At 45.2% G+C, this 19470-nt stretch overlaps 1 protein-coding gene across 1 annotated transcript in view; it reads right to left on the bottom strand.

Moving 5' to 3' along the window:
* Positions 1-19470, bottom strand: part of LOC119187955 (serine/threonine-protein phosphatase PP1-beta) — a 102694-nt gene that overhangs the window by 51136 nt on the left and 32088 nt on the right. The window contains exons 3-5 of the mRNA XM_075890827.1: positions 17262-17366; positions 8397-8620; positions 7795-7929 (exon numbers count right to left, since the gene is read on the bottom strand). Coding sequence (XP_075746942.1) covers positions 7795-7929; positions 8397-8620; positions 17262-17366 — 464 coding nt within the window. The remainder of the gene's footprint in view (positions 1-7794; positions 7930-8396; positions 8621-17261; positions 17367-19470) is intronic.

Below are 19470 nucleotides of genomic sequence, written 5' to 3' on the forward strand. Positions count from 1 at the left end.
GGCACTGCGGCCCGACGCTCGCTAAACCTTTCTAAAACCAAGAAGGTTACGGCCAGGGAGTATAACGTAGCAACCTTTTCCTGTCAGATAATGCTCAACGTACATGCCAATGGCTGCTAATGGGAAATGAGAGACAGGAAAATTCGGCTTTTACTTTCTTACGGCTTGCGCTTCGTATCTACTTCCCACCTTTAACCACCTCGAGTTCATTTATGGTATATACTAGTTTATTGTATTCGTGGCAATGCGGCTCAACGCTCGCTAAACCTTTCTAAAACTAAGGAGGGTACACCCAGCGAATATAACGTAGCAACCCCTTGTCAGATAGTCCTCAATGTACATGACAATGGCTGCTAATGAGGATCGCAGCGTGCACGTTAACTAAAAGCCGATTGCCCCTGTTTCTTATTTCTCAGCAGCAGCCATTGGCGTGCACATTGAGCACTATTTTTTATTGTTCAACAACGCACAGAAGAAATCTCTCACCGGCACCACCTTGAAGATCAAAATGGTATACTTGTTACGTATTACAACGGCTACGAGGGACGAACAGGTGTCGTTTTAAGGAGTTTCGCCCCTAAAATCAGACAAAATACACATGTGTGAAATAATTTTCACCGTGGCACGGTCTACTGTTAGCGGCGTAAGAGCACAGTCGTCTGCGTAGAGGACATAGAGGACCGGCGTTACAGCACCACCGTCTGCGTCGGACAATTCCTAAGTCTACGTCTTGCCTTGATTCTCTGTGCGCACACCCACGAAAATAAGGGCAAGCAGCGTTCATCTTGAACTTTGGCCCATCCCGCGGCGCGTATAGCATTACGAAATTCAGAAGACGTGATTGTGAGCGCCCACTTATGCATTGCACTGATCAACTCAAAATTGCCAAACCCGGTGAGGGGCACTTTTTAAATGCTTTCTAGCAAAGTTTTTTTGTTGCTTGATGAGTAATCAACGAGAGTCTTCTCATGCTGGATAATGTTATCGCATGTTCAATGTTATCCCTGCGAAAGCCTACGATTCGCATAGCGATGTTATCGATTTGGGCATTATATGAAACACGACGACGAAGCTTCATATATAGTCCATGTATAATTGATATTGCAATAAATAAATAAATAAATAAATAAATAAATAAATAAATAAATAAATAAATAAATAAATAAATAAATAAATATACAAAAGCATGGAAGAGGGCTTACTTTTTTCTACAGGGATGAATCATTTTCGGCGAGTGCATGCATTGAAGAAATGGAATCATTCGTCGCCTTTTACATATTAGTTGCATTGTCGAGTTCACTACTCTTTCCAAAGCAATATCTGCTTGCCACTTATTTATTCGTAAAGCACACGTATAATGTCAAAATATATAAATATCCTGAATGAAATGTACAGCGGATCAACTGCTACCATACTGATTCATAAAGCAAGCGACAGAATAGCAACAAAAAGGGTGCAAGAAAGGGGATACGATTTCCCCAATGCTGATCACCGCGTGCTTACAGGAGGTTTTCAGAGGCCTAGAAGGGGAAGAGTTAGCGATACGAGTCGGTAGAGAGTACCTTAGTAACCTGTGCTTTGCCGATGACATTGCATTGCCGAGTAACTCAGAGGACGGATCGCAAATGATGGTTACTGAAGTAGACAAGGAGAGTGGAAAGGCAGGTCCTAAAATGAATCTGTAGAAAATGAAGGAAATAAACAATAACCTCGGAAGAAAACTCCGAAGCATTTCCCCGAGGGTGAACATGGTTAGGTGCGAATACACGGGGTGACGCTATGAGGGGTATTTATTAATTCGCACTGTTATATTTTTTAATCACACCATGGTGCCTTTATGGTGTAATGGTTCCTGGGAATCGCAATTTTATCACACGGGGGAGTTTACGTTAACTCATTGGCGAATGCCAACGGATTTTAACTTTACTCCCCCTCACGACCCGCTCTCGACGGGAGACTGAGAGAGAAGGCGGGCGCGCGAGAGAGAGGGGTGCGCGCGCAGCTGCAGCGAGCGAGGAGAGCGGAGGAGCGAGCGAAGGGGGAGGGGGTATAAGGCGCGTTACTGACACCGATATCAGCGTCGCGTCCGTGGCTTATTCGGTAGAGCGTCGCGCTGCGGCCCGCCAAGTCCTCTTTCTTTTAAAGACAGAGAGAAGACTGCTTACGCCGCCGACGGTGGTGGATGGTTTGGGGTCGCTTATAAAGTGTATTCACAGTTAAAACAGCACTTCCACATAGGTACCAGTGCGATTGACGTTGTAAAAGAGCACGTCAACTAAGGTAGTAACCACAGAGCCGAACCACGAGATTGAAGTAACAAAAATGATAAGTGTGGGGTGAAGCACATTCGTCAAGCATTCTAAAATAATGCCTGTTGGATTGTCACTATCCCCCAAGAGGACGCTACTAAACTACTGCGTGTTAGCGACACTTACCTACGCAACAGAAAGCGGAAGGATGACCAAGAGGTTTCAACCTAAAGGTACTGTCTGTCTGTCACTGCCTTTCTGTTTTGTGTTGCAATAAAAAAGTAAATCTGGGGTGTCTAACCTCGCAGTGGTTTTTTGGAAAGTGTGTAGAAGTCTTTGAAATAAAACATTTTGGTATGCGCTCGGTCTCATTCCATCAGCGGGATGAATGCCCAAAACAATGGTTGGTGGAGGTGATGCCATTTGTACTGCCGGTAAAAGTGGAAGACTGAAACCATGTGAGGTTTTACAGGCTGCAACGCATTTTGTTTATTAATACAAGAAATACCTTATTGAACGTTTAAGGCACACCCACTTTTTTGTTGTATTTATGAACACCGCCAGACGCCGTGCACACGTTTCTACACCGTTTTCAGGCAAACACACAACCTGCAGTGACACCAGGTGCCTATTTGAACCAAGGAGGTTCAAAAACTTTTTTAAAACCTTGATTTGAACGCGCGAAAGAAAGCAAAAGCACCCCCTAAAGCTGCCTCAAGTGTGTCGAATAAAATTTCAAGTTGCGAATGTTGGTTATTAGGCAAAATAAGTCTTCCTGCGAAGATTTCTTGTCGTACCAGTATATTGACCATATCACTGTTGGGTGACGCTAGTGATCATTTATTTGTCGGCATTCTACATGAAGGTAGAGTTAAAACGCATTTTTTATGGAACAAAAACATGGTCGTTGCCGCCGGTGTGGTGAACAATCTTCTAATTCGCGCCCCAATCGAAGAAAAATTTTCCGAGTGGAAGACGACGCAGTGAGAAATGGAAAGTGATAAGTGTAAACCTAAGGAACAAGAGGAGAGCAGATGGTATCAGGAAACAAACGGATGTAAAGGACATCTTAGTATAAGTCAATAAAAGGAAATGATCGTGGGTAGGGCACGTAGCGCGAAGGCAAGGTCTCCGGTGGCCGTTAAGTGTCACAGACTAGATTCCAAGAGAAAGCGAGAGGGTTCAGGGGGCGACGGAAAGTTTGGTGTGCAAATGAGATTAGGAAGTTTCCGGATGTGAATTGGCAGCAGGAAGCACAGGACCGAGTTGAGTGGCGGAACATGGGAGAGGTCTTTCTCCTGCGGTGGACGTAGTCAGGCTGATGATGACGATGACAATGTCGGCACTAAGCGTGTTGTGCTTTTCGACTACACTCTTATATCTCCGCTTGCAAAGCCGAAAATGCACAAAATGCACAAAATTTTATGTCGCACGATGGTCTTGGTCGTAGGAGGGACGGACGCACCGGTTGGGCAACCGCCTGGAAAAGCAGGTACGGTAACAACTACACAACTGGTATTTTACAAATACAAAACAATTGAGAGTATGAACTCTATTGATGTCACGTGATTCAGAAATACTTATCGGCGCATTTCTATGTGAGAGAGAATACCTGTAAGTTAGGTGGGCGTAGTGGTCTGCGTGAAAATTGACCATTCTACCTCTCTTGTGTTCGTGTTCGCACGTCCCCTTTTTAATATGAATGCCTACCAGCTAGCTCAGCTATCTGGATGGAGGGACGGATCGATGGACGGATGGAAGGATGTATGAATAGATGGACAAATGGATGGACGGGCGGAGGGACGCGCGGACGGATGTATGGACAGAAATGCTCAAAGTTCTCACACTTCCCCAAAATTGCTTCGCGAACAGCTTATGGCGGAGTTCGATCCGGTGGGGTGCACCGTGACCATCCTTACTGGCCATGTGCAACAGCTGACTTAAGCACTGTCAGAACGCACTCACGGGCTATCGGGTTCCGGCCTGTATTAGGGGCTGGGTAAGACGCTGTGGCCTCTACCCCTTACACTCTTTCAGCAATCATGTGATGGCATCGGGGAACGAGATTCTGCAGAATTGCGATGAACCCACGTGCTCCCGTGAGACGTGCTCTAACAAGAGTTCGTTCGGAACGAGTAACAGGAACGTCAGCCACAGTGACTTCATGGTGCACTCCACCCTCAAGGACGCGCGAACATCGAGCAAGGTGCCCGTGAGAAACGGAACTATAAGTCGACCCATGCGCTGCTGAGCACGCTACTCATGGTTCTCCTTAGTCGAAGACGGTGCAATCTTTTGGTATTGCGCAACGTGACTGTAAGACTAACATAACTCACTGATGGTAACATGCCGGTGATGACATGTATTACCTGTTCAAGGTGCGTTCACGGCTGGTTAGCTAGCTCGACGTATTCACCGAAATTTCTTTTGCATGATGTGACGGTAACCGAACGTAAATGATAGGTCGTGACATGCGAGTCACGGCAGACATGTCATGTGCAGCTTGATTTCGTTCTTCCTGGCTGCTTCGCATTACGTCGAGTCTCACTGCGCGTGGCATCTGCCGGTATTGACTCCACATTTTGTGTACTTTCTTCATTGAACTTGCTGGCAGTTCCGGTAAGTTGACGAGGCTAAAAGCGCAATGACGTCATGGATCGCTATTTTTCAAGCGACTGCCGAAGTTAGCTGATTGATGCCAGTTTTAACAATATATTGCCACCCGCACGTAATGGGTCGACGGAGAGCAGCTCTCTACTTGGAGGGAAAACAAGATCACGTGCTTCTTCTCTGCTCGAAAGCCAGCCGTGACTGACGTATTGTCCAGGAGCTATAGCTACTCGGTGGCTTAACACCCCCCCTCTCTCAGTACTCCTGAATCATTGTAACAATATAGATGAACAGGGCTACAGTCGATTTGGGTGGATTGGCAGTGTAGCTACGGTCGGACGTCTAGAAGTGGGTGACTTGGCTATGTTTGCGCTATAAGACGTGCCGCCGCAAAGCACGCTCCAGATGTCATTGTGATCGAGCAGAAAGAAATCACCAAAGGCACTTTCGCATTTGGCCATGAAGATGCCTAAAGTGATAAAATTCACCACAATTCTGCACGCTTCCTCGCTTGAGTGGCTGCAGGACCAGGCTTCTAGCCCCATGGGCCCTCTGACCAGAGTTTTTTTCTTTGCGGTTACCGTCGAAAGCCCTTCCGCCTGACATCACGTGCTTTATATGGTAGCATACAAAGCACGTGACGTCAGGCCGATATTTCCGAGTTGCGGTCAAGAAGATCCCTGCATATGTAGAAGGCGCGCGGATTCCTTAGCTGCTCATCTGGTATTTATTAAGGTTGCTGGTGCATCACAGACAGTGGTGTATGTTGTAGAAGCTGCACAATCCAGAGTGGCTACGAGGTGAACTGTGATGAGCCATGCAACCGGCCATGTTCGTGAATAAATACTTCAACATGAAGTAGATTTCGATGCTTCTATACTCGCCGTTCGTGCTTTGAATGACGTCAGCGCCGCTTTTATCTAGCTTCCGCAAAAAAAAAAAATTACTTTGTCTACGTTTTCGCCCGGTGTCGTGCTTACTGGGTATGGTGCACGACTGCCGACCTGAAGATAGCGAGACCGCACCCGGCCGTGGAGGTCGCGATTCCCTAAAGTCAAAACGCTGCAGAAGCCAGTGTGCTAAACTTAGTCGGGACTTGAGAACCCCAGGTATACTCCAGTCGTAATTTACAGAGCGCTCCACTACGGCATTTCGCGTAATTACGTCCATATTTTAAGACTCAAAGCTCCGGCAGCTGTTTATTACCTACCACTATTGCTGGTCTGTCCTTCACTAGCTGCCACTAAAATATTGCATTACACAGTTTCAACTGGGCCTTCTGTTTATTTATCGGCGCTAAACTAAATCTGACGCATTAGCCGAATTTTCACGGGGCAGATGACAAAAGCTGCTGGCTGTGATGACGAAATTTGTCTAGGAAAGCTAAAAAAAAAAAGACGACGTTGACCCTGTTTTTCTTCATGCGTATGGTACTGCAATTTTGCAGATTACTGGTCTCTCACCTTGAAATTTCACTAACACAAAACTAAAAAAATACGTAAAAAGGCGTGATAAGACGTAGCTTGCAGAATCTAGTTATTTTTTTCAATGAATGACCGATGATTGCTTAAAGGAACACTAAATAAATCATTGTTTAAAATAATCAGGTACACTCTGTGCGAACTGTAGCATCATATGCTATGTTTTTGTGACATTGGCTCGATGATTTTTTCTTAAAATTTGTATGCCAAATCTTTGGCACCCATTGATGTCAATTTTTTATATTTATTGAGTATAAGCTACGTAGAAACTATATAAACGTCTTCAAAGTCTAAGGTGCTATGTAGTTTGGCGCAATAATCTCAAGGTGGAGTCTTCACCCACATTCCCTTTTCTAGCGTTTTCTCACTCACTAAGCGCCATGTTCCGTTAAGAGTGGTGCTAGACGGATTGTGGAATTTCGCTTTACTAATGCGCGAAAAGACGTTTTGCTATTTCGTGCAGAAGAGAGTGCCAGAACATCGACACTTCCCCTTTTTTGAATCCAGGCTATTTTATACACAAACAATGGGCTGTACAAGAAGGGATTGTAGTATTGCATGTAAAATAAAATGTCCATATAATACTACAAAAAAAGAATAGCTATAGCTCGCTACAAATCTTGTGGCTAAATCTCCTTGTGTGGTCTGCTACATTTCAGCTGCAGTTTCTCAAGCTTTTGTCTATACTGCCTCGCCTAACCGGGCAACACTGATGAGACTTATAGTTGTATTCTGCGCACGCGGCAAGCTTGCTGGGCTATGTTGCAGGGTCAACAGCGATGGTCCTGAGAAAATGTATGCACTAAGAAACACGCTACGTGCTATGTTGAATGTGTTTCAGCGATTGTCTAAAAGATACTATTTACTCGTGGGCGCTGTTACATTGGTCAAACAGGCCGATTCATAAATTATCGGTTGAGGGAGCACGCTTACTTTCTAAAAGGTTCCGTTCCCAGCCACTTGGCGGACCATTGTAAGAAGTATGGTTGTCAGCCGATTCTCGAGAAGTGTGTAATTATGGGGCGATATACCGTCAGTTCAAGTGCTAGAGTAGCAAAGCCTTTAACATTCAACAACTTGGTGCTTCCTGTGTTAGCATGTCCTCAATCTTTTTTTCACGTCTGTAAAATTAGTTATCTGGGATCCACTGATATCACTGGTTCTTGATAATGTACGCCTTATGGGACATGTATGTGCAATTCCGATTATGTTGCATGGTTATGCGCAGATTTTCTTTCCTATATAGTGCAGTTGCTTTGCAATAAACTATGGTTGTTAGTTTACCGCTCTGTTCTCGTCTCTTCTTTCCCCTCCTGTCGTTTGCGCTGTTAAACACTTTCTTCGTCTACCAATCCGGTAACACGTCTACCAGCCCCGCTTTCTTCAGGTAACGCCTGCCGGAACCATGTCACGGCCTCATTTAATAGGATGAGCGATAGAGTGCTCAGTCTCACCTGAAATGAGCACATGAGGGTCTCGTCGACGCTCATCATGGCACCAGCGTTGTCGAACTCGCCGCAGTAGTTGGGCGCCGAGAAAATTGTCACCAGTTGTCGCTTGGCGAAGAACTCGTAGCCATCCTCCACAACCTGAGCAAGCAGAAAAAGGCGAATTCATTTGTACTCTACAAATTCTTTCAGTGTTCGTTATTGCAACACTCTTATGAAAGCACTGCTTTGAACATGTTTATCCTCCTAACACTATTGCGAAAAAAAGAAACGTGCTGTACTGACATTATGTTCCGAAGGCAGTGCACAAGACAGCAAGACGAGAAACAAAGTGCTATAGGACAGCACCTTGTTCAATGCTCTTTTGTCTTGTTTTCACGGCCTTTAAAAATGAACCATAAATATTCATCCTATTGTGACATTATACTACAATAAATCTCTGATGCAGCAAAGTGTTTTATTTCAAAGACGACAAAAATTAAACGATGTTTAGGATGGACACTAAGTAAATTGCTATTCTGTGAACGTAAAGCATGGCTTTCGTTCAGGGGACCATACTGCAAAGTGAAGAGGTGTAAGCAACAGAAGTAGAAAACAAAAAAACTCACCTGGTGTGCCCTGCAGATGAGATCGAGGTCGTGCTTGTGCAGAAACTTTGCCACCACATCGGCACCGAAAGTGAAAGAGACTCCGCGGTCGTTCTCCCCCCAACCCATGATGTCTTTGTCGGGATCGGCCCACAGCAGGTCACACAGCAGGCCCTGATCGGGCACGTCCGTTGGCCGCATTATCCGCCGCACCTGCTCCATCGACTGCAGGTCGGGACTTAGACCTGCAAGTACATCAGCGGAATATGTTTTTCTGCGGAAGGACTGCATCCTGACCTCCTGTGTTGTACCATCCAGGATACAGCTATGTGTGTAGGCTACTGAAACCGTACTTCACGGTTCAGAATACCCGGCCAGTGGGCAAGTCACTAGCAGCCACCGGCTTCAAGAGGAATAAAATGCGACTTTGGTAAATGATACAAGTGATACAAATGATACCATCTGCGGCGCTGAACGCTTTCTTCAGGTGAGCTACAGAGACGGGACTGGTCTGAAGCACCTTTTTCGTGAAGTACCCCATGCAGTCTCTATGTGTTAAGAGATATACATGGAACAAACACTGCGTATTTCTGAATTGATGTACATGGTTCAGCAATTCTAATTCACTCCCGAAATTGTACATATGAGATTTGGGAATGCCTTCTTTGAAACGACAGTGTTAGGTTAAATTATATCTACCCTTTCTTCCCGCAAGAATCTCCTTAACTATACGAACTCTTGTGGGACTAAATTTGGTGGCTGCGGCCCACAAGCTGAAGTGACGGACCCCTGCTGCACTGGTCATCCTATGGGCAAGGTTAATAAGTACTACAGACCTCAACATTTCGTTGCATAGAAGTTAGCAGTGCTCTTCATGTTGCGCGCATCAAGGTGAGTGCCAGTGATCTTCGATATAGTTTATCAACGCGTGATCGAGGCGATGCCTTTACGGGAGTGGCATATGAATATTCAAAGTTTCTAATGCGCATCAAATATTTACTTTCTCGACGCACATTTCAGTATATGTAACGGGAATGAGTGGGCAAACCCGCTCACGAGTCAACTCTCCAGACGTGCTCGTTGTAATATGAGGCCGTGAGTGGGAATCTGGATGGGTCCTGGTCAGAAAAAAACTAGCAGCTGTTCCGTGTACAGATAAAACCAATGAGTGAACCTTTTCAGAAATGCCACGAACACGACTATGTACGTTTTCACAATGTTTAGCGGAGACACTTTAATAGAACATTTCTGGCTTTTGCTTGGTTTTGATGACTGCCTTGTACTTATGAAGGGTGTCTTGAGGGGCTTGATTAGAACGTCCACCATTAAATTCGAATAGAAGTGCGAAACCGATTGATGTTAATTGACAGGAACGTCCACGTCACTTCACAGGTTACGCAGCGAGTCACTGCGCATCTTTTAAACGTCCACTGGTGCGTTGACGCACTGTCACTTGAGACCTTATTGTACTTCTAGCTTGGTGAGACGGCAGATATAAAGAGATTTGGAGTGAGATGAGATGAGTGAGTCCTTCGACGAAATTCAGCCTTAGCAAGTGATGCGGTTTCGGCGGGTAGTATAAGCCTTTCACCATGCTGAACGTTGTCCCGCATTTGAACTCGGCGCAGTCGTCCGAACGGGAAAACGTTTATTTGAGCACTCCGACTGTGAGTTCACGTTTTGGCTTGTTGCGAATACCACTGGGGTGAGACATATTGTTCTTCAACTAGACTCCGCCACATACACGCAACTGTGCCCGAAAGTGCACTCGGTACCGAGCGTCTGAAACGAGTGTCGACACCGATGTTGAAGTAGAGTGGCCCACTTCATCGTATTTTACAGCCGCATCACGTGCTCGGTCCGCCTGCGTTTCTTGTACAATGGGTTGCATCTCTTGGCGAGGACCTAGCTTGTCGCAATCCGTGCTTGAACGCCTCCCGTTTGCGCAGGTCTTCGTTATCCGCACAATGAGCGCAATGACGAGCACTTTCTGCCTGCGGTTCCCAAAGTGCCTTGCGGACGCATGCTTCATTTGCGCGTACGAAGGTGCGACTATGCACCATATTTCGCTGCTGGCTTTCACGAGGGCAGTATTCGTAACTTTCACGACCTCTAGATGGCGCGACTGTACATTCAACATGACGGTTGTCGAGATGATTGCCCCGAGAGAGACGGTACTGGAAAGTACGCCTCTGACGAAGAGTGCAAGTCTTTGTACTTGCGTGGCCACCCTTCGATCTATGTTTTTGATAAAGTAGGGAAGCGCTAACACACTATATTAGGTAAATGAAGGTCGGGTAGCACAATGGGTAGACAAATATGCGCAAAATTGTGAAAAAGGCCCACACGTACGCTCTCCACATTGATGACAGTGCGTAATCGCACGCAACGCCTGGTGTCATGTTGGAAAAGTATTATAAGGGTAGCCTCAGTACGAATTTGTCAGTCATATCAGAAACATTTCTGGGGACGCGCTTTACCTTACACTTGTGCTCGCATTGCATTCTGCGTGATGCTTGTTCAGCTCACCTAAAAGTACGAGGTAGAATAAGCAGAGAAAACATGTTTTTTAATATCGATGCATAAGCACCGACTGAGGCTTGTCATATTGCCGGCAATATATTCTTAGAATGCATTCTTCATTAAAAAACAACAGAATACTAATAAAATAAATATGCAAGCAGTGAATGAAACCAGTGGTAATATGCAATTTTCAATATAAAAAGGTGGCGTTCCTGTTGGTATTTTGTGTTTCCGTGGTTGAGAATTACAAAATATAGCATGGTGCGAGCCAAAAATGACAAAAAAGCACCATCAGCAAGTAAGAGCGAACATAAACAGCTACAAGCGTGAAGGTCATGAAGGCACTTCGCAGACGGTTCAGATGTGCAACATCGCAATGAACGTTTTGAAACCAGTCCTTTCATTGTATGCTAGAGGCGGAATACATTCTTAATTTAGTACTGCTACTGTTTGCACGTGACCGTGTCGTGCAGACGAACTAAGAGTGAAAACTGCAAATCTAGAAGTTGCTGTACTCGTACACAAAATGGGCGCTGCATACATTGACGTGCCTCGGTTATTTGCCAGCTAAATTGAACCCTCATAACCACTCATGGCTTTCTGGGGCACTAATTTGAACGGGAACAAGCAGGATTTCGAACAGGCTACTCAACAATTGACCACATTCATACTATGAATCAGCTAATAGAGAAATGCTCAGAATACAACCAACCACCATACATAGCCTTCATAGATTACGGGAAGGCGTTTGACAGTAGAAGTATCAGCCGTCATGCAGACACTGCGGAATCAGGGCGTTGATGAATCATATATAAACATCCTGGAAGAAATCTACAGGGGATCAACAGCTACCATAGTGCTTCATAAAGAAAGCAACAGAATACCAATCAAAAAGGGTGTAAGGCAGGGGGACACAATCTCCCCAATGCTATTTACCGCGTGCTTACGGGAGGTTTTCAGAAGCCTAGAATGGGAACAGTTAGGGATACAAGTTAATGGAGAGTACCTTAGTAACCTGCGCTTCGCCGATGACATTGCATTGCTGAGTAACTCAGGGGACGAATTGCAACTCATGATTACAGAGTTAGACAAGGAGAACAGAAAGGTGGGTCTTGAAATGAATCTGCAGAAAACGGAAGTCATGTACTACAACCTCGGAAAAGAGCAGCGCTTCGAGATAGGTAATAGTGCACTTCAAGTTGTAAAAGACTATGTCTAATTAGGGCAGGTAGTAACCGCGGAGCCGAACCACGAGATTGAAGTAACTAGAAGAATAAGAATGGAGTGGAGCACATTTGGCAAGCACTCTCAAATTATGAGAGGTAGATTGCCACTGTCCCTCAAGAGGAAGGTATAGGGTATAACTGTATATGGTATATGGTATATCCTACTAGCCCAACTTTCGATTCTGTAGGAAGGTATATAACAGCTGTATCTTGCCGGTGCTTAGCTACGGAGCCGAAACCTGGACTTACAAAGAAGGTTCAGCTTAAATTGAGGACGACCCAGCGAGCAATGGAAAGAAAAATGGTAGGTGTAACCTTAAAAGACAAGAAGAGAGCAGAGTGGATTAGGAAACAAACGGGGGTTAAGGATATCATTGCTGAAATCAAGGAGAAGAAATGGACATGGGCCGGGCATGTAGCGCGTAGACAGGATAATCGCTGGTCATTAAGGGTAACTAACTGGATTCCCAGAGAAGGCAAGCGGGATAGGGCGGGACAAATGTTAGGAGGGCAGATGAGATTAAGAAGTTTGCGGGTATAAATTGGCAGCAGCAAGCACAGGACCGGGTTAACTGGCGGAACAGGGGAGAGGCCTTTGTCCTACAGTGGACTTAGTCAGGCTGATGATGATGATGATGAATTTGAACGGGAGGTTTACTTTTCCTTCTGGTGTAGATAATCTGTGAGCATCAAGGCACGCAGTGACATCAGTCGGCCTTTAAATGCGAAGCATTTCTTAGCGAACTTCAGCTACATCTATCTATCTATCTATCTATCTATCTATCTATCTATCTATCTATCTATCTATCTATCTATCTATCTATCTATCTATCTATCTATCTATCTATCTGTCTGTCTGTCTGTCTGTCTGTCTGTCTGTCTGTCTGTCTGTCTGTCTGTCTGTCTGTCTGTCTGTCTGTCTGTCTGTCTGTCTGTCTGTCTGTCTGTCTGTCTGTCTGTCTGTCTGTCTGTCTGTCTGTCTATCTATCTATCTATCTATCTATCTATCTATCTATCTATCTATCTATCTATCTATCTATCTATCTATCTATCTATCTATCTATCTATCTATCTATCTATCTATCTATCTATCTATCTATCTATCTATCTATCTATCTATCTATCTATCTATCTATCTATCTATCTATCTATCTATTTAGCCGTCTACGACTTTCAGCTCTCCTGGCTGCTTCAATAATGATGTCGACACCAAAAATGGCATGGCATAACATGAATATATGAAGAAAATAACTGACTAGTATAACATAAAAATCATGGTATGTATGTCATGGATGTCACTCACGATTTACAATTTACGGTCTTGCTGATTTTGCGATGCTTTCGTTCGCATGACAGATTGTATGGTATGACATGACTGCATGCCCCACCGCGGTGGTCTAGTGGCTAAGATATGCGGCTGCTGACCCGTAGGCCGCGGGATTGAATCCCAGCTGCGGCGGTTGCATTTCCGATGGAGACGGCAATGTTGTGGCCCCGTGTGCTCAGATTTGGGTGCACGCCAAAGAACCCCTTGTAATCAAAATTTCCGGTGCCCTTCACTACAGCGTTTCTCATATTCATATGGTGCTTTTGGCACGTGAAATCCCACATATCAATCAATCAATCAATCAATCAATCAATCAATCAATCAATCAATGACACGACTGCATGGCACACATAAGTAAGTGATAGACCCTATCGTGGAAATCATGAGATGCATGTCATGTAAGTGACGTCTACATGTCACGTTCATAGTGCGCTCGCGGTCGTTTCGCTGGCTTCACATACGCCAAATTTAGTGTTTCGTGGCGTCCACGAATTACGACGGCATATTGATTGTGCAAACACGACAATCATGACATGCGTGTCATGTAAAAACATGACTACATGCTGCACTCATTGTGCACTCGCGGCCGTTTTGCTAGCTCCAAATATACCAAATGTGGTGTCATGTGACGTGAATGAACGATGAACGTAAATGTCATGTTCAAACATGATAACCATAATATGCGTGTCATGTAAATATGACTACGTTGTACGCTAATAGCGAGCTCGCGGCCGTTTCGCTAGCTACACTAATAGCAAATTTGGTGTCACGTGGCCGTGAATGAACGGTGAGGGTAAATGACACTTCCAAACATGAGAATCATGACATGAAAGTCATGTAACGGCATAATTTACGGCCCCCTCGCAGCTTTGTGCTAATTTTAATGAGACATATCAGCGTTCCTCATTCGTGCTTCACATATTATTGATTCCCACTGTACGTGAAATCTGCCACTTTTTTCCTTTCTACTTTCTTATTAACTTGCAAAACTCAAAGGGTTACGGTAACATTGAGGCTGTTCACAATGTTGAAAAATGAGTACAAAGGCGGGAAAACAAGCAGCGACATCTGCGCTTTGAAGCAGATTTGAAACTAGAATCATCTCAACAGAGCTTCCGGCCGCCAGAACTCAGCGGTGCCATGGTACCCGGAAGTTGCGAATAGGGTGTGCAGCGGGTGGAGAGAGCGCCTGCGAATCTGCCGCCACTCCTGCGGTCACCGGGAGTACGCCCCTGCTGTTTTGCTCAGCCACGGCCGGACTCGACGCTCCTTCCGCACGCTCCCAATACCGGCGCCGCGCATGTATTTTTTTCTGACGCGTAGTGCGGCGGCTAACCGCACGAGGGCAGCACCACCTCACTGTAAGCTCCGCCGGCTCCCCGCGTCGCCGCGTCTCCTCAATTACCACGTGCGGATCGGCTCATCGCGAACGCGGTCTTTGTACGTACATCGGCAGCTGTTTGTTCGCGGACAGACGCTTGTGGTTGTTGGTGTGTAAAACTTGACTTTCCGGTGCGCGCACCGTTGCGCAGACTGTTTCGTCGACGATATGAGTGTTGACTTTTCTTGACTGCGTTCGATGACCTCGGGTAAACAATGCATCAGACACGCTCAGGCACGCTAACTGCACTAGCGTAGCCATGGTTTATTGTTGCGTGCCGCTGTGTAAGTCACAGCAAGGGAAGACACCGGGTGTGTTGTACCACCAATTTCCTAGCGATGAGGAACTGTGTTCGAAGTGGAGGAAAAATGTTTCACGTGAAAACCTCGTCATCAATGACAAGTCCGCATCGACTGTAGTGTGCAGCAAACACTTCAAGGAAAATGACTATGTTCCCGGATATCGTATCTGGAAACTGCGTCCAGGAGCTGTGCCCACGGTCTTCGATCAGTATCCTTCGTATATGGTCCCGGCTACGAAGAGGCCGCGTAAAGAACCTGCAGCGCGTGGCCCCTCGGCCATGAACATGAACATGATGGGACAGTGGTTCGACGTTCATGACACAACGTACAAAGGGAGTGACCACAAGAGGCCAATATCTAACGAGGATGACCTTAGACTCGTGTGGCTTGAGAAGGAGTTCACCGACTACATAAAAGAGGTACAAGAGGCTTCACTTGCATCGGGAGAAGGTGCATTCACAGAGCAAACGTTTCATGCTTTGTTGTTCACGTCGAGGGCCACAGTGGACGCAACACGGTTTCTTTTAAGAAGGGGTGTCAAGTACGTCTCTACCAAGAACTTTAACAGTGATCCTGTGGAGGCACTCTTTGGCCGGCTAAGGTCCATGTGTGGGGGCAACGACGTACTATATGCGCGCTCAGTGACAGTAGCCCTGGACAACATTGTAAAGGGCAAAGCCCTCTGTTCAAAGCAAATGGAAGTGGAGGATGCTGATGCAGAGGAGCTAGCGCTGAGTGTGCCACAAGAAGTGCTTGCAGACCTCGAGAACCTGAAGGGACAGCTCTGTGATCTATCGCCGTCTGTCACGTACTCTGGTCTGGTGTACGTTGGTGGATACATCGTGAAGCTCGTCAGTGAGTTGGAGTGTGATGCTTGTGTTACCATGCTGACGACTACGAATAAATCTGATCCTTTGTATGTTATGTTGCACAGCCAGGACAAAAGTGCATTCCACTACCCAAACCGTATGTTTTTGACACTGTTGGACAACATTGTTACTTTCTTTGAAAAAACTGCTAGCAAACTTCCGCGTACAAAAGTGCATGAAGTGCTGCAACTTCTGGTTACCCCACACCTCGAACAATCACCCGTCCTCCTCTGCCCAGAGGGTGTAGACAGCAGCCACGCAAGGCGCACAGCTCGTTTAATTGCGGACAAATTCATCAGACTTCTCGTTAACTACACCAAGATGGTGAGCGATAGAAATGAAAAACCACTTGCGTATGTGCACAAGCCGTCTAGAAAATATTTCAGACTTTGATGAGTATGTCATGGAGGTTCGCTTTATTTGTACCATGCATTTGTGTTTGTGTTAATTTGTATTGCTAGCGTGGGTTTGAAAGAAAAAGGCATTTTTGCTCACCTCGCACAGAAATTGTTTTTTTTATTTAAGTTCTAGTCCACCTTACGACAAAATAAATATTGCTTTTTCTCTCTGAATTTTGTGCGCTGTAATGGATTACTGTTGCTTGTGACAACACGCGTGTGCGAAAATCCGGGAAAGCTGCCGGAATGGTTGCGACTGGGTAAGCGGTGCTCTCAGAGGTCGACTATACCATTTTAACCTCATCACATGCAACGACCGAGCGGTATTGTGTGAATAAAACATTCATCTTCAAGAATTCAGGCGCCGCAGTTGGTTCTGTTCCTCGTACTCAGCGCTGTTATGATGGCCATAGCGCTGTGGCGTGCACACTGCACCCGTAAACGCGCTTGGAGGCGGCGGAGCAACAGTGGTCTAGCAGCGCCACCCCGAACTTGCGGCGGCAGGCAGCAAAACGCCCCAATGCGAAGGCCGTAAGGGGAGCGCCGGAGAAGGAGTCGAGTCCGGCCGTGGCTCAGCACGCTTGCCCGTCGCTGGAAGCTTCACCCAGCGCTGACGGTGACCATGGAGTGCCAGCCTAAGAAGCTACACTCATAATAATTTTGCAACCTTGAGTCCAAGTGAGTCCGGTAGCGGAATAGTTTGTTTATTCTGAATCAGAGTAGATCCGGATGAAGAAAATACTTGTCTGAGACAGGGGAATCCTTAAGCGCAGAATATATTTGTTGAACGAGTTTAAGTGGGCTTCGATTGACATTGCCGACTTATGGTAACAAGTGGAGCGAAAAATTCAGGCACCTACCTCCGTGCATGCAGAAAATCTTCTCATCTACGATGGCAGCCACTGGTAGGCAGTTGAAGAGGTCGGTGAAGGTCTTCCACAACTTGACGTTGAACCTCCTCTTACCTGAAACAATATTAAAAAAAGTTCATGTCAGCATATCAGCTAATAGCAATCGATATATTTCTGCCGTTTTTCTCACGCGCTTTCAAGCAGCCAGTGCAAATGTAATGACTGGAACGTTGTGTTGGCACAAGTGAACCACATAAAAAAAATGAAGGACAGCAAGAGTTTATTTTCCATCATATACATGAAAATGTGGGACAATAGAAAAAAAAGCTGCCTAGATGTGACTTGACTAATTCGCGGCTATGGCGTGTGGCCAACAGCAGAGAAAAACAGTCAATTGACAAGGGAAAGAATATGACTTCAGAATAAAATACACCCTAGCCAGAAAAAAGAGCACACATAAATACAAAGATAAAATGCCAAGACAAAAAATCAAGTTTTTCTACAAGCATCTATCCAAGTTTTGCTCAGGAACAACCAAACATATCAAAATTGTCTGGAATTACTTTACGAGTGACAATAAAACCTAACGCAAAAGCTCTATGCCAGTGTTCAAACACGATGTGACCACATTCCAATGCTCCTGATGTTTTGTTTCATAGGATTGACCATTTGTTTTCCAAATGTGTTGGGATATATAATTCATGTAGATAATTTATCACTTCATACTTTAATCTGCAACTCAATTGATAATAGTGTTGTTTATGAGCTTTTATAGAAAAATTTTATCGTAAAGTGTACTAGTTGTGGCATTTACTCCATATTGTAAACATTGCGTAAATACCGTTTCTGTATAACGTAAGTTTCAATGCGCAAAAAATCGCTAGTTTTTCAAAAATTACAGCGTCGACTTAGATGTCAGTGTAGGCGTCGGCATCGCTGGCTGTAAGCGAAAAATCATCTTGTGCATCCCTTAAAAAGTGACAAAGAGGTTATTAAAGATAAACAATAAAATTTTTTGGGTCTGAGGGAGGACCAAACGCGGGTCGTTTGCGTGGCAAGCAGGTGCTATAATACAGAGCCACGCATCTCCTTGTGAATACAGTGAAAACTTCCAGTGTTCGAAAATACCGAGAACGTAACTTTCATGCTTTACAAATACACGAATTTTGTATACGTGCTTCGCAATACAACATCAAATATTACAATAATAATATGTGGCACAGGCGAACATTACCATCAAGTGTCAGAACACGCCACTCCAAACCAAGCCTCCTAGAAAAAGTATGCCTGGAACGTCGCTCTCGTTTTAATTGGGAGCTTCCTGCCAGCACGCAATCTCGGAGGCCATGCCTCCTGACGCATGTTGCGATCGTCCACCGCGTGAGAACGCTCACCTCTGTACCACTCAGTCACGTGACATTACCGTACCGCTCTGTCACATGAGATCACAGCTGCTCGGAGGCAACTATGAGAGCACTGCTGTGTCCGCTGGTGACGGCCGCAAGAGGTGTTCGCCTTCGTACCGGAGGGGGAGCGTTGGATCATATGGTTAAGCAGCACGTTCGCGGCTCACGCTCAAGGCAAAGTTTTAAATGCGAAGCATTTCTTAGCGAATTTTGGTGATTTCGAGCGTATCTATCTATCTATCTATCTATCTATCTATCTATCTATCTATCTATCTATCTATCTATCTATCTATCTATCTATCTATCTATCTATCTATCTATCTATCTATCTATCTATCTATCTATCTATCTATCTATCTATCTATCTATCTATCTATCTATCTATCTATCTATCTATCTATCTATCTATCTATCTATCTATCTATCTAGCTGCCTACGCCTATTAGCTCTCCTGGCCATTCCGATAATGGTATCAATACCTAAGTTGGTATGTCATAACATGACTGATGAAGAACATATTTGATTACTCATAGCATGAAAATCCTGATATATGTAATGAATGTCATGGTTTACATTTTATGGTATTCCTGCTCTTGCTCTGGTTTCGTTCACATGGCATGTTGCAAAACTGGTATGGTATGACATGATTGCATAGCGAACACAAACAACAGATCCTATGTCATGCGTGCCATGTAACAACATGACTACATGCCACGCTCATGATGCGCTCACGGCTGTTTCGCTAGCATAACATATTGCCACCCACACGTAGTGGGTCGACTGCAATAGCGGCTTTACCATCTGGAGGAAAG

This window comes from Rhipicephalus microplus, chromosome 3, assembly GCF_043290135.1.
Source record: "Rhipicephalus microplus isolate Deutch F79 chromosome 3, USDA_Rmic, whole genome shotgun sequence".
Taxonomy (NCBI): Eukaryota; Metazoa; Arthropoda; class Arachnida; order Ixodida; family Ixodidae; genus Rhipicephalus; species Rhipicephalus microplus.